Source organism: Muscardinus avellanarius, assembly GCF_963383645.1.
Source record: "Muscardinus avellanarius genome assembly, chromosome: 1".
In the NCBI taxonomy this organism is placed as follows: domain Eukaryota; kingdom Metazoa; phylum Chordata; class Mammalia; order Rodentia; family Gliridae; genus Muscardinus; species Muscardinus avellanarius.
In genome coordinates, this window is record NC_137786.1 from 138,914,846 (window position 1) to 138,930,176 (window position 15,331).

Sequence of the window (15,331 nt, forward strand, 5' to 3'; positions counted from 1 at the left end):
GGAAATAAGACAGACATAAAATTACATACTTTATAGTTCCATTTATATGACCTATTTACAATTGTCAAAGTCACAGAGAAAGAAAGTATGGCAATTGTCATGGGCTAAAGGTAGGAGAAAATGGTATATTCTTTTATTAGGTACAGAAGTTTTATTTGGGATTGTAAAAATATCTTGAGATAGATCTTTGCAATAGTTGCACAAATTGTGAATGTGCTTAATACCCCTAAACCATACACTTAAAAGTATTTAAATGGTATATTTAACTACAATTCAGTTTCTTTTAAATTTGACTTGTATACCTTAGATTGTACTGAACTATCCTTATAGAATATATATGAGATCATCTTTAGAAAATGGTCAGTGCTATTTTTCTGTTTTTTCCTCTAGCAAATGTAGTTTAAGAACATGCCAATCTGATTTTCAATAACATTATCAGGTAGATGGATACTATCAGTGCAAGATGCAATTGTCATGTCCCAGGCATCAATAATACCCACATTGAGATTCACAAAAATATCCTTTATGATAAGATTCTGAATGTGGCCATGAAAGTCACTGAACATCTCTGCATTTGGATGCATCTCCCTGGTGTTTTCAGTCTTAAATATCACCCTGGTCTCTGGGCTTCGCAAGAAGAGACGTCCAATGGCCTTTTGAATATTGATGACTCTACGGATGAAAGTGTTGATGGGAAAGGGTCTGAAGTGCTGGCCAAGGGTAATAACAATTGCTGTGTCATTGTCTCCTGCCACCTGGTCAATTTGTCGTGGTATATAATTTTCATCTTTCACTGAGAACAGCTTTTGAGTAACAAATGGATGACCATGTTTTTTCCACTGAATCAAAATCTGTCTTTCAACATCCAGAAGAACATATTTTTTAAAGCTCCCAGTTCCATGGTGATTGAAATATCTTAAGGCTGATGGAAAATAAATCAATAACTCTTTTAACAAAAGGAAAATACAGTCTCATGAGGCACACAGTATCTATGAAATCTAATCAAGATTACTTCTAGCTAGAGAACTATTGCTGTGTACAGTAGAGAATTTCACCAAACACATTACAATTTCACAGAATTTTGAACTTTTTTATCAGAATACATGCAGAGAAAAGACAGTGTTAATATCGGTAACTAAAATAATAAAATTTAACTTTTCATCAAAAGTTCAAAGCCAAAAGTTTCACAAATTATAAATTATAATAAAATAAAAATGAAGTGAAGTTTTAAATTATTGATTTAGAAAGCCATCAAAAGTCAACCATAATTTCAAAATACAAATGAAATACCTACTGTTCACAACTTTTTTAAAATAGTCAATCCATTGACGCAGTGTTGAGTCTCCCATAAGATAAATGAGTTTTCTTTCCAAGCAGTCATTTATCTTTTTTGTTGTATTGAATTTGTTTTGTTTGCAAAATTCTGTGATCCACCTTCCTTTCAAAGTATAACCACTGGGGAAAGAAGACTTCATTCCAATATGGCATTTCTTTTTTATATTCTCAGTCTCTGTCAGTAAAAATTTCTACTGTCAGTAATTTTCATGATCATAAAATATTTTGGAAACACTTAGCTCATTTTTGCCCTCTCTTTCCTCTTTTCCTTTCACCCTTCTCTTCAGAAAGAGGGTATTTCTGCCCTCTTTTCTTCAAGAGCAGTTTTCTCTTGTGCATTCACACTCTCCCTGGGCTCCACCTTGTCCCCATTGCCACTCAACTATGAGACAATTAACCAAAGTCAGGAGGAAATGTGTGCTGTGAAGTGGTGGTGCTGAGTCGTCCAGTTGAGTATTTCACTGGCCTTGCTAAATTCTAAATCTCCTCCTCCTTCTCAAATTATGTACCCACAAAAGAAACCACAACACACTTATGAAATAAGCATCAAACACTTTTTTATTTTGTGTGTACCAGAATCATGTTCTCTGGTTAACCAAAAAAAACCTTAAGTGCTTAATCATGTCTTGAACTGAACATAATATTATCAATATCATCAGACTAGTGCAAAAAAAAAAAAAAGCAGGACCTTGTTCCGAATACTCCATTATTAAAATAGTACAAACTGTAGCTGGGCGTGGTGGTGCACGCTTGTAATCCCCGCACTTGGGAGGCAGAGGCAGGTGGATTGCGCAGGTTCAAAGCCAGCCTTGCTGGTTTAAGAGACCCTGTTTCCAAATAAAAAATATAAAAAATAGGACTGGGAGTGTAGCCTGGAGGTAGAAGGGTTTCCAGGAACCCTAGTACCACAAAAAAAAAAAAACAAAAAAAAAAACTGTACTCACCAACGGTACTATTCACCAAACTGTACTCACCAACTCTCACTGAGCTTTCGCTTAGGAAAGATTCTGCAACTGCTTTCATCTCTGCTACCTGAAAAGCACATCTTTAGCTGGGCATTGTGATGCAGGCTTATAATCCCTGTACCTCTAAGGCTGAGACAGAAGGATCACAGGCTCGAAGCCAGCCTTGACAACTTAGCAAGGCCCTCTGTAACTTAGTGAGATCTTGTTTCCAAATAAGAAATAAAATTGGGTTTGGGTATAACTTGGAGATAGAATGCCTCTGGGTTCCATCCTCAGTAACACCCTCCAAAAAAAGCATATCTTTGTCATATACCTACATTGTTCAGGTTTGAGGTATAAGGTTAGGAGTTTGCATTTATCCATATGGAATTATATCAGATTTTTTAATGGCTACAAAAAAAAATAACAGTCTGTCACTATTTGCCTGACTTTAGTAGACATTATTGTCCAGGCAAGAATGAAGCAAAAAAAAGTACAATGAGGACTTAAGTTGCTTCAAGGGTCTACAAACTTTCTTTGATATAGAAGTTGGACATGGATAATGACTGCCTAAGCAGAGAATATCTGCCTTTTTCATGGACTGTGAGCTATAGATCTGGGTTCATGATTTATTTCTATCTATGTCCTCCACAGGGTTTAACACTGCTCTTTGCTTAACAGTGGGCCCTCATAAAACATTTGCTAAATGCATGAAAAGAGGCTGATGGACAAATGGAACCTGCTACTTATTTTAACAAAAGTCATTTGCTTTATTGAAATTCATTTTAATTCCAGTGTAGCAGAAACATCATTTTGTGAGTGAGATGACTTTGTTTTGGCCACTAAAATTCATGTGATAAAACTGAAGAAAAAAAATCCACAGAAATTACTAGATTGTATAACTTTAAGAGAGGGGTTCAACTGAAAGAGATATTAGAATCCACTAGAGCTGGGCATAATGGCGCACGCTTGTAATCTCCACGCTTGGGAGGCGGAGACAGGAGGATGGCGCAGGTTCAAAGCCAGCCGCGCTGGCTTAACAGACCCTGTTTCCAAATAAAAATAGAAAAAATATGTCTGGGAGTGTAGCCCGGAGGAGAGTTTCCAGGAACCCCAGTACCACCAAAACAAAAACAAAAACAAACAAACAAAAAAAATCCACTAGAGAAATTTCCTAATTCTGAATCAGTGCAGTTCATTGGGACATTTTCACACAGCAACAGCATCCAATTATTGGCTTTGGAAAATAAGTCTCAAATTTATATATAAAGAATCCATAAAATTTGAGAGAAGGCAGCTGAAATGAATGGTTTCCCTAGATTTTGACATCTGGCTCAAGACAAAACTAAATTTAATTTGATATGAAAAAAATTTCCAAGAATAAAATTCCTTTTTTAAAACCCGAAGTGATTAATATCATTTGTTTAAGGAAATAAGAAATTTAAAAGGTTAATGTAGCTGGGTGTGGTGACACATGCTTGTAATCCCAGTACTTGGGAGACTGAGACAGGAGGATCGTGCAGGTTCAAAGCCAGCCTCAGCTAGTTAGTGAAGCTCTCAGCAACTTAGTGAGACCCTGTTTCCAAATAAAATATAAAATAGGTCTGGGAGTGTAGCCTGGGGGTAGAAATCCCCTGATTTCCATTCCCAATACCACCAAAAATAAAATAAAATAAAATAAAATAGTCATTGTAGGAATAAATATGTCCCAAAGTAAAAAAAAAAAAAAAAAAGTCCTTTAAGTGAGTCAGTTGTGAATACTAGAGACAAAAGTGCACTAGACTTACTGTTACATGATAAGACTCGGATGGAGGTAAAGTTCTTCATCACTTCAACTCCCATGTTAGACCTTCAAGGAATAGGAAAAGAAGTTAGCCTAACATCTGTCCAAATAGTAAAGTAAGAATGAATTACTAGTTTAGATGGAGTGAGCCACCCTTAACTTTCTGCAAATGCTTTTGTAAAATTATTCTGATGCATTTAAGATATTCTGGGGAAAACAAATGGGTAAAAAATTTGGGAAACTGTTCCCATCCTAATAGCAGGGGTCTTAGAAATCCAGAGAATATCGCTTGCCATCCACATGCAACACATGCAATCAAGCGAATCTGTGTGTGTGTGTGTGTGTGTGTTTGTGTGTGTGTGTGTGTGTGCCTTTCCATCCATTCTTTAATTTTATCTTCTAAATGGTTCTCTACTACAAGCTATCCTCTTCATCATTGCCACCTGTAGTCATTCAGCCTCATCAGCCTTTTGCTAGGCCAGTGCTTACTATACTCAAGCAGGCATCAGAATTAACCTGAAGTATTTGTTACATATAAGATTTCTGAGCCTATCTCTGTTCCTGTGAAATTTATGATTCAGTAGTACTGGGCTGAGGTGCAAGAATTTGAGTTTCTAACAAGTTCTTGGGTAAAGCAAGAGTAGGTAAATCTAGAACTTTCTGCTCCTTTGGTTAGTCTAATCTTTCTGGTGTCTGTTTTATTCTTTTATGCAAAAGTTTTCCACGTTTTTTTTATCATCAACCTTCAGGGTAAAGACTAGCCAGCCTATAGCCTCTTATAAGTGTCTACCTCTCCAGCTTTATCTTCATTCATTTCTTGCCTCATAAGTCCCCAGGAATCTATTTCTCATAGTCTGATCTACCCTCAAGAACAAGAATCAAGTCTCTCTTATTCATAATTATACTAGGAGTGCTTAGCACAGTAAGCAAAATCTCAAGGTTTCAGTCCCAACAATTAAGATGGTGACTATATCTGGTCAAATCAAATTCATTCTATTAGAATAAACTCCATCTGGTGGCAAGTAGGACTTTCAAACCAAGAGGCACAGAAACCTCCAGGAAAAACAAAAGGAACAAACACTTTCCAAGACTGAAGAAGATTGCTGAATTCCAGAAAAAGAGTTTTTAGGTCAACTGAGAACAATATCCCTTCATGAGGAGGGTCATAGGACTGGAGAACTGGAAATCTAGAGTGACTGTAGACCGATGGCCACGTGGGGTGTTGGGGTCCAAGGAGAAAGGGCTATGAGGATTAGGTAGAATGGGATCCCAATTATGGCTCTGCAGCTTATTAGATCTGGGACTTTGGCTAACCTACTTAATATGCCCATGCTTACATTTTCTTATCTGTAGGCTGAGCATAATAACAGTCACTCCAGAGTATTTTTCTGAGTACTAAAGGAATAATGTAATAGAGATATATAGCACAAAGTCTGACACACAGTGGGTGCTCAATAAATGGTTGAAATTAGTATGACCAAAGATCCTATTAGACATCTTTTTTGGCAAATGATTAAGATATGTTTCAGTGAAAAATTTGAACATGGCCAAACATTTATTCTCCCTCATCTATCCCAGGTAAAAGCTGAAGAGAATAAAAGAGACCAGGTCTTGGCTCCCATATAAATTTGGTCATCAAAGCAAAAGTTTTATGGTAAGTAAAATTAGGATTAATATATGTAATGATGGAATAAAGGTTTGTTTCTGGTTGGTTGGTTGGTTGGTTGGTTAGTTGGTTGGTTGGTATTAGAGCTTGCACAAGAGGTATTCTACCTCTGGGATACACCCCCAGCCCTATTTTAGTTTTTAAGTTTGAAACAGTATCTCATTAAGTTGTGGAAGACCTCACTAAGTTGCTGAGGCTAGCCATGAATCTATGCTCCTGTTTCAGTCTCCCAAGTACTGGGATTACAGGCTTGTGCCACCATGCCCAGCTAAGGCATTCATTTTAATGTCTTCTGTCTTTGTAATTTTGTGTATATGTATGCATCACATATTAGAAAAAGATTTGTAACATTAGACTACAGCAGAAACTGAAAGACTTATGAACAACTGTGTTGTCTATATGCTATCTCTTCAAGTAAAAATTGCTTATTTATTTTCCCATCATGATTATCTATAAAGCTCTTATATTATATAAAAAAAGAAGACTTTCTGTTAGACTTTGAAAATACTCAGTAGCTGAAGGGATAGCATCTCTGATTCTATACCCAGGGATGGAAAAAAGAACCCTAGTAAGAAAGTGTGTTTACATGTCAGAAATTAGAGAGAAATAGGTGTAGCTTCTGAAATCATGGGAAAGAAAAATGTCCCAGAACCTGGCCTGGGCTAAGAAGGGGCCCTACCACTTAGTCACAGAATGGTGCTTGAGACTTCTCAGATATGTAATTATCTATAAAGTCATCTACTCCTCACATATACATTAAAGTACTGTGAGAAGACTCAGAGCTGTGCCTCCATGCGATGGAGAAAGAAGAACCTGATAGTTTAACTAGAGCAGCAATCTGGGGGAAAATGTCTACTGGGAAGTAAAAATCTGATTATCACAAGCACAGTCCACTTGGGAAGAATGATTAAGACTCAAAATATGTGCAGATCTGCCAGACCAGGGGCTTCAGTTTTCCTGAGACACAGCAAGGAGATTGTGCCAGGATGGATCCAGAGGTGGCCAACAGGAAACCTGGAATTGGGTTCTAGTGGCCTACACCCTGAGATTAAGACATGGTTCTGAGACCTTTAAGACAGAAAAACAACAACAAACAACCTGTATGTCTCCATCATCATTTTTCCCTTTGGTCATTAATAAAAAATTATTTGAAAAGCTCACCTCTTTGGGTTGAGCCATAGAATAAAGAGATTTTTTTTCCTATACTTTGATAGAGAAACCTAGAGGTTAAGGTGTGGAGGGGTGGGCGGGCAACAGTGTAGAGAGTCAGTTGGGGCCCTCCCATTTGTCATCATCATGCTTGAACTAGGTTTGAACTTGCGTTTCCAGGTGCTTGTATCCAGCTTGCTCTTCTGAACATGTCAGAAAACCAAGACCTTTGTATAGCAGTGGTTCCCAATCTACAGAACCAAATTTTCTTAAAATGATCCATAAAATAAGTGTTCTGCAGTTCAGTGAATTTTGGAGACTTTCTAGCCCTGGTTGAAAGGATACATGGTAGCATTTCTGAGAAGTCCTGCTGCAAAAAAAAGCCTATGTAATCATTTTCCCAGGCAGAATTTCACTTATTCTTTTATTTGACATACAGTTATAAAGAATTGTCTTAGTGTCATTGTGCTGGACCTCTAAGACAAATCAGTGGCTGTCCAATGGCTTTGCAACACCCATAGAAGGCCTCTGAGGCCATGCCTGTCCTGCTCACGGTTCCCAAACATCCCAGCGTTCTCTTGCCTCTGGTCCTAGTCCCTTTCTTAAGAATAGTATTTCCTCAAAACTGCTCATGGCTTGTCCCTTCGCTCAAGACAGGCCTCACCTGACTTTCCTTTTAAAATAGTGTCAACCATCACATCCAGGCTCTTTATTCTGATGACTTTCTGCTGCAGATCTACTTATTTATTTGTTCACTCTCTTTCCCAACACCTAGAGCTATGTCTGGAAGATGGGAGGTGCTGGCTATTTATAAATTGAATGAGTGAAGGAATGTGAAAAAAGAGTTATAATTGTTGCTTCTCAAAGCTTAAAATTTAGCAGAATGTGTAAAAAAAAAAAAAAAAGCACACAAACTTAGTATTGTTATAGTTAGTCCCATCTGTTGGGAGTCAGCTCAGCAGCCTGAGACCCATTTAGTCACCCCTAGAACTATTTGCAATTTTTTTTTTTACCATCAATGGACATGATAAGGAAGTTTGATTAAACAGAGCCTGGTCTGATCTGAACTCTACCCTTCTGCATCTTTTGCTGTATTTGAAGCTCTGTTTACCTGTGGAAAAGTCTCCATTCTTTCTTGCTAAGATAGGAAATGCCCTTGTTCTCGGAGTGCATGTGGGTGAGCGCAGCGCAGGGCACATGCTGAGGTCTCACACAGTAGAAGGCTTCTTGGTCTCGAGCATCCAGGTACTGGCACAAGTCAGAATTTGACTTAAGGGCCAGGCCACATTCAGAGAGGACCTGAGAGGTCCCATTGATGAAGTGGCCCCTGAAGGTCACCCTGTCATAGCCTTGGTTCCTTGCCCTCCAGAGAGCCGATGCCCCTTCGCTGGGGTGGATGAGCAGGAGAGACAGGGAGACCTGGCCCTTCCAGAACAGAGTGAAGCTGATGAGGTAGGTGCCATTGTTGAAGTCGGTCACCTTTCCTGAAGCGCCCGCCTTCAGGGCTGGGGAGAACATCCTGGCCCTCAGGAAGTCCCCTCCATATTCCTTCCTGCGTCCCAGGTGGTCCCTGGCCTCCAGCAGGACTTGCAGCTGGTCCCCTCTGCAGTACGTGTCTTGAGGGTTTAGGATGGTGGCCCTGCAGTGTGCGGCGCTGGTGGTAGCGTTCACGTGGGTGAAGGGCCTGGGAGGGATCAGCCGGTCTAGTTTCTCCAGGATCTCCCTTACCCTCATTTCAGTCTCTGTTGGTGAACCTGCTACATTCAGGGAGGCCTCAGAGCACGGAAACTCTCTGTGTATGTCGTATCGTTTCAGGGCAATAGGGGGTCTCAAGCTGACGATGAACTGAGGTATTGAGGGGGGAAGATATATTTATTACAGGCAGATAACAGGGCTTGGTTTTCAGTATAAATTAGTATGGTTCATTTTATATCTTTCAGTGTGACTAAATTACATATCAAAAATCAATTCTAACTGGCTTTCAGTTATGGAATTAAGGGATTAATTTCCAGGTAGTGTGACTCTCTGCCGCCAACAGATGGTTTCTTTTGGAAGTCATTGGCTTAAAAAATTAACTAGATATAATAAATATATGCTGTTTCATTATTGAGTTTTAAAGTTTTTCCTTTGCCATCCTCTTATTTATCTTTTTTTAAAAATAAAAATCACATAATCATATGATACACAGTGTGGGAAACAGAGAAACTTTTTTTTTTTTTTTTTTTTTGGTGTTACTGGGGTTCCTGGAAGCCCTTCTACCTCCGGGCTACACTCCCATTGGCTACACTCCCAGACCTATTTTATATTTTTTTATGTGGAAACAGGGTCTCTTAAGCCAGCAAGGCTGACTTCAAACCTGCGCGATCCTCCTGTCTCCGCCTCCCAAGTGTGGGTATTACAAGCATGCGCCACCACGCCCAGCAGAGAAACTATTTAAAATGCTATCTACCTACGTTTTTCTGTCTTCATATTTTATTATACTTCATATTTTATTATGTCTGCCTTTTTCTCCTTCTGCATGTATAGTTTAGCTAGTTGTGATCACACCAAATACATAGTTTAACACTTTTATTGCAACTATTCTCATGTGCTACAAATATTTCCATGTTGTCACTTGTTTTTCATAATCATTGTTTTTATTTATTGCTGACTATTCCATCAAGAAACTGTTACATGGGCTATGTAGCCTATGATATGGGATAATTGGATTGCTCTGATTTTATGTAACACTTGACTATGTTCCACCTTTTCATATAAAGGATTACACCTTCATGATATACTCCTGGGGATAAATTACCAGACCATATATTATTGAATTAAGCATTAATCAGTCAAAGAGCATAACATATTTATTCATCTTACCTGTCAAATATATTTAAAGTTAATATTTTACAATATGATCAGCAATATGTAAGACTAAACTTTATGCCAGACCAGTGTCTCATTGGTCATTGTGGTAAGCAAAGTTCAAGGATTAGAAGTGATGTTCTTTACTAAAATACTAAGAAAAAGATTTAGTCAACTGAAATGTTTATTTATCTGACAAAAAATGTCACTGTTAGCACTTGCACAATAAAGTAATGGAGAGAATATTACCACTAACTTAAAAATTTGTTCAGGGCCCAGTAGTCTCTCATGTCTACAGGGTATCTTTGGCATAAATGGTCTTTATGGCAACAGACTAACATGACACTGGCCAAGGTTCAAAATCTACTCATTTGTTGATTGAACTGTGTGATTTTTGCTTTGTCTTGTTTTCTAGTAAAGGCTGGTACAGAAAGGATTGAAGCTCAACTATACTATTTCCTTTGTAAAAAAAAACTGTTGTCAAACATTTTTTTTTCTGGAACAAGAGATTTAATTATACCAAAGTAATTATATAACATCATGTAAATTATATTCTAATAATTAAATCATGGAGTGAAAGATTCATACAAAATTCATTTTGTGATTGATGACTTTTGATAGTCACATGCACACCTAGAGAAAGGGATTATTTGGGGATATTTTTATTGACTAAATCTTCTCTAAAAATTCAATTTAAATATTTCTGGGTAAGTTGTAGGGCTTGTTAATAAAATCTGTAAAATTTGGCAGATGGAAATGAAAGTTTATTAAATATTTATTTAATATCAGTGTATTTTCAACTTTATTTTCTATCAAATACTGTTTTATTTAAGTAAATTTTTCTGAATTGTCTTTTCCTTTGTCTAATTTTTATTTAGTTTTAATTTTTATTTCTCAGTTGATATTAAAGTTAATATTAGATTTTCATGTGATAACCATGTTAACAGTTAGTTTCTCATTTTATAGAAAATATTTTTACCACTTCATTGTTTGACACTTTTAGATTTTTTTTCTTTTTTCTTTTTCTTTTTTTTTTTTTTTTTTGCGGTACTGGGGATTGAACTCAGGGACAGTCTACACCTGAACTACACCCCCAGCCTCATTTTTTATTCTTTTATTTGAAACAGGATCTCACTAAGTTGCAAGAGCCTCACAAGTAGATGAGGCTGGGTATGAACCTGTGATCCTCTTGTCTCAGCGTTCCAAGTACAAGTGTGTACCACCACACCCAGCTAGAAACGTTTAATACCTGTAGTTGAACCACTGAAAATTTATTTTGTGATTTTCTTCTATTGATTCTAGTCTTAGATGATTCTCCATACCTTCATTTTCAAAATATTAAATTCTGTCTTCCCTTTAATTTCTCTAATTGGGTTTGTCAATATTTTATTTTTTTTTGGCTTTCTAAATTCAGTCAAGTTGATTATAAGTATTCTACTGGGACTTCCGGGAAGATGGCGACCGAGAAAAGCAGGGCTTAAGAGCCCCGCTAACAACCAATCTCCATTACCACAAAATCGGTGCCTTTCATAGCCAGAAAACACCATCACAAGAGGAAAAAAAAATCACCAGGCTCCAAAGAGAAAGCGGACTGAGAACAGAGCTCAGAGCCACAGAGGAGATACACCGGCCTCACGCCCGAGGACACAGCAGCAGCGCCATACTGCCGGCAGCAGCGGCGAATTCACCGGACGGCCACAGCAAGCCGAGGTGAGCCGCAGCGGAACAGCCAGGCGGGATCTTTCGGCGCACGTAGCATCTAAAGCTCCCAGTGGCTGAGCTCAGCACACGCTGCAGGGACTCAGAGTGGAACTCAAAACCAGAGAAGAAAAAATACGCCAGCCTCACGGCCGAGGGCATGGCAGCGGCGCCATATTACCACCGGCGGCAGCAGCAGTGAATTCACCAAGTCCAGTACAGCTACATCTGCGTACTCAAGAACAGTGAGTCAAATTGCGGGCCACAGAGGAGAAATCCCAGTACTGTACTCCCTGGGACTTGACCCAGTGGGCGAGGGGCGGTGGCAGAGATATCACACCATAGGAGAACGTGCAACCCGGCACCCCCCCATAGTTTAAAGCAGCCTCTATCGACTCCCTGGGTCGGAGACTCTGTGATACAACCCAGTAAAGGAGTAGTGGGGTCTGAGATACTACAGACTCGAGATCCAGAGCACCTTAAGCGAAGTCATAATGACCCAAGGGAAGAACCCAGAGAAGGCACAAACTTCCAAAATCATGGGAAAGAGGAATAACACTGGAGCAATGAATGCCCACAACCCCACAACATCAGAACCCAAAAAAACAGAAAATCAGAGATTTCTAGAAGATCAAATCAGGAAAATAACTGTAGAAATAATAGAGGTGCTTCGAAAAGAATTCAGAGAGAGCCAAAAAGAGATAAAGGATGCAATTAATGAAGTAAAGGCCTCAATTCAAAGCATGAACAACCAATTAGACCACATGGAGAACAGAATCTCTCTCTTAGAAGATGATCATTCCAAAAATGAACGCATAGTTTCTAATCTAGGAAAAAATATCCGACAGCAGGAATCTGACATTGAAGAAATATGGGCCCATTTTAAGAGAGCTAACCTAAGAATAATTGGAATAGAGGAGGGAAAAGAAAGTGAAACCAAAGGGATCAACAATCTCTTCAAGGAAGTAATAGAAAATTTTCCAAACATAGAGCAAGAGGTCGATACACAGGTCCAGGAAACTTATAGAACTCCCTTTAGACAGGATCGGAGAAGAGGATCCCCACGCCACATAATTGTCAAAATGACCACTGTGGAAGCCAAGCAGAGAATCTTAAAGGCAACAAAAACAAAGGACCAAGTGACATTCAGAGGCAAACCAATTAGAATCACTCCAGACTTCCCAAACCAAGTCATGAGAGCCAGAAGGGCTTGGAGTAACATATTCCAAACTCTGAAAGAAAACAACTTCCAGCCAAAAATTTCCTACCCAGCAAAACTTCCTATCAAATTAGATGGGGAAATAAGAAGCTTCCACGACAAACAGAAACTGAAGGAATTTATGTCTTCAAAACCAGCGCTAGAGAAAATACTCAAAGAGATTAACTACAAAGAAGAAATAGGTAACACACACCAGAACCAGAGAAACAAGATTTTCCATCCAACAGACAACTAAGATTGGTTATCTGTGGAGATTCATTATTTATGTTAGTCTTTTACCTTTCTCTAAATTGTAGTGTTTGCCTTTATTGTTGTTAATTTTTAGGATGCCTAGTTGTAATATTAATATACCTTCAGATATAGCATTTGGAAATATTTTACCCCATTCTATCAGTAACTTTTAACTCTGTTTACATTGTCTTTGGATATACAATTTTTTTTAGGGAGTTTGTATACTCTTCTGTTGCCTGTGCCATTGAAATCATATCCAAGAAATCACTGCCAATTTCAATGTTGTGAGGTTTTATGACCCAGATTTTCTTCTAAAAGTTTATAGTCTTAAGATTTATATTTAGGTCTTTTATCTATTTTGAGTTAATATTTGTATATGGGATTAGGTAAGGGTCCAATTTTATTCTTTTCCATGTAAGTATTATTTTTCAACAATATTTAGTTAAAAGATTATTATTTCCACCACCAAATGTTCGTGGAAACCTTGTCAAAAATAACTTGACAATAAAGGGAAGAATTTAGCTCTAGGCTTTTATTTAACTCCAATGGTTTATATATCTGCCTTTAGAACAGTACTACACTGTTTCAATTATTGTAGCTTTATATGGTTTGAAATCAGAAAATATACATCTTCTAGCTTTGTTCTTTTTCAAGATCGTTTTGGATATCTAGAGTCCATATTCCATATTAGGATAGATTTTTTTTCTGAAAAATAAACATATAAATATATGATAGTTTCACCTAAAAAAAATAGAAAAAAAATATTCTCTGATAAGAAAGAAAGCAAAAAGAAATATTGAAATGTTATCTTTAAGTCATCAAAAGCTTGGTATAAGACAAATGAAACTGTTATGTGAAATTATCATTTTTAATTTTGGATAAATTGCTATAATACTAGATGTCAACCACTAAGCCAAGCATGGGAGGCAGGGATGGGGAGAGAATGGGGTGGGGATCGGGTGGGGGCTGACTGGGCGATGTGTGCATGTATGTCTACAAAAGTTTGTATCCCACTATGATCTATGAATACAGTGCACCAATAAAAAAAAAGGAAAAAAGTATTCTACTGGCTATAAAATATAAATCTATACAAATAAAGATACTCTGCCTCTTTTATTTAATGATAATTTAATTATTCACTAATTATTACTGACAAATTATAAAAGAAGACACACAAATGTCATTTGCAACTAGTAGTCATTTGCAACTAGTATGATTGTATTCTTATAAGCTCCAATTCAGAGAGAGGAACAATGATGTAAACTTAGTTTATAAAAAGTGAATAACAGGTATATATGTACAGTTCCATTGGCACGTTAAAGTGATTGTAACAAATGTGCCTAGGACAGTTAAGGATAGCTTCCTAGGGAAAAGGGAAAGGGACATTATTGCTTGAGGGTTACAGAGTTTCCTTTGAGATAAAAAAAAAATTTGTTTTGAAAGAATATATTTGGTTTTAGTTGACAAAATCATGTATATTTATGGTGTTAAACTTAATGTTATGATATATAAATTAGGATAATTAAATTAAGTATTTTAGCATACCCACCACCTCACATAGTTTATATATATATATATATATATATATTTAAAATTTACTCTTAACAACTTCCCAATGTACATTAACATTTATATTGTGCAATAGATGGCCAGAGTTTACTCATTCTGTATAACTGAAAGTTTGTTACCTGTGACCAGCATCTTCCCTCCCTATCAACATCTTCCCTCTAGCCCCTGAGAACAATTATGCTACTTTCTGTTTCTGAATTCTACTTTTTATTTTTCCAGTGGTCCTGGGGTTCCTGGAACCCTTTCTACTTACCTCCAGGCTACACTCCCAGACCTATATTATACTTTTCTTTTGAAATAGGGTCTTTTAAGTCAGCACGCTGGCTTCCAACCTGCGATTCTCCTGTCCCTGCCTCCCAAGCGTGGGAATTACAAGCGTGCACCACCACACCGTGCTGAATTCTACTTTTTTAGGTTCCACATATAGATGAGATCATGAAGTATTTGTCTTTCTAGTTCTAATTTATTTTACTTGCTATGTTTTCCAGTTTCATCTATGTTGTCACAAATTACAGTATTTTCATTTTTTAAAGGCTTATGGTATTAAATTGTCCATTCATTCCTTGGAGGACTTTTACATTGAGCTTGGCTATTGTGACTAATACTGCAATAATACTGAATGATGGATATCACTATGATATACTTATTTCATTTTATTGAATATATATTAAGTAATGTAATTATTGGATCATATTGTAATTTTATTTTTAATTTTTTAAGGAATCGTCATATTGGTTTCCCCAATGATCAATTCACATTGTATCAATTCACAGTCTCAATAACAGTGCACAAAGGTTCCCTTTTCTCCCTATCATCACCAATTATTATTTTTAGTCTTTATGATAGTAGCCATTCTAACAAGTGTGAATTGATAATACTTTTTTGTTATT

The 15,331-nt window shown here is 37.3% G+C and overlaps 1 protein-coding gene across 1 annotated transcript in view; it reads right to left on the reverse strand.

Annotated features, from left to right (window-relative positions):
• Positions 1 to 386: 386 nt before the first annotated feature.
• Positions 387 to 15,331, reverse strand: part of LOC308279730 (NXPE family member 2-like) — a gene marked incomplete at both ends in the record, with an annotated part of 83,412 nt that continues 68,467 nt past the window's right edge. Inside the window, 4 exons of the mRNA XM_080719860.1 lie at positions 387 to 922; positions 1,295 to 1,510; positions 4,067 to 4,128; positions 7,989 to 8,722. Of these exons, the coding sequence (XP_080575986.1) occupies positions 387 to 922; positions 1,295 to 1,510; positions 4,067 to 4,128; positions 7,989 to 8,722 (1,548 nt within the window). The remainder of the gene's footprint in view (positions 923 to 1,294; positions 1,511 to 4,066; positions 4,129 to 7,988; positions 8,723 to 15,331) is intronic.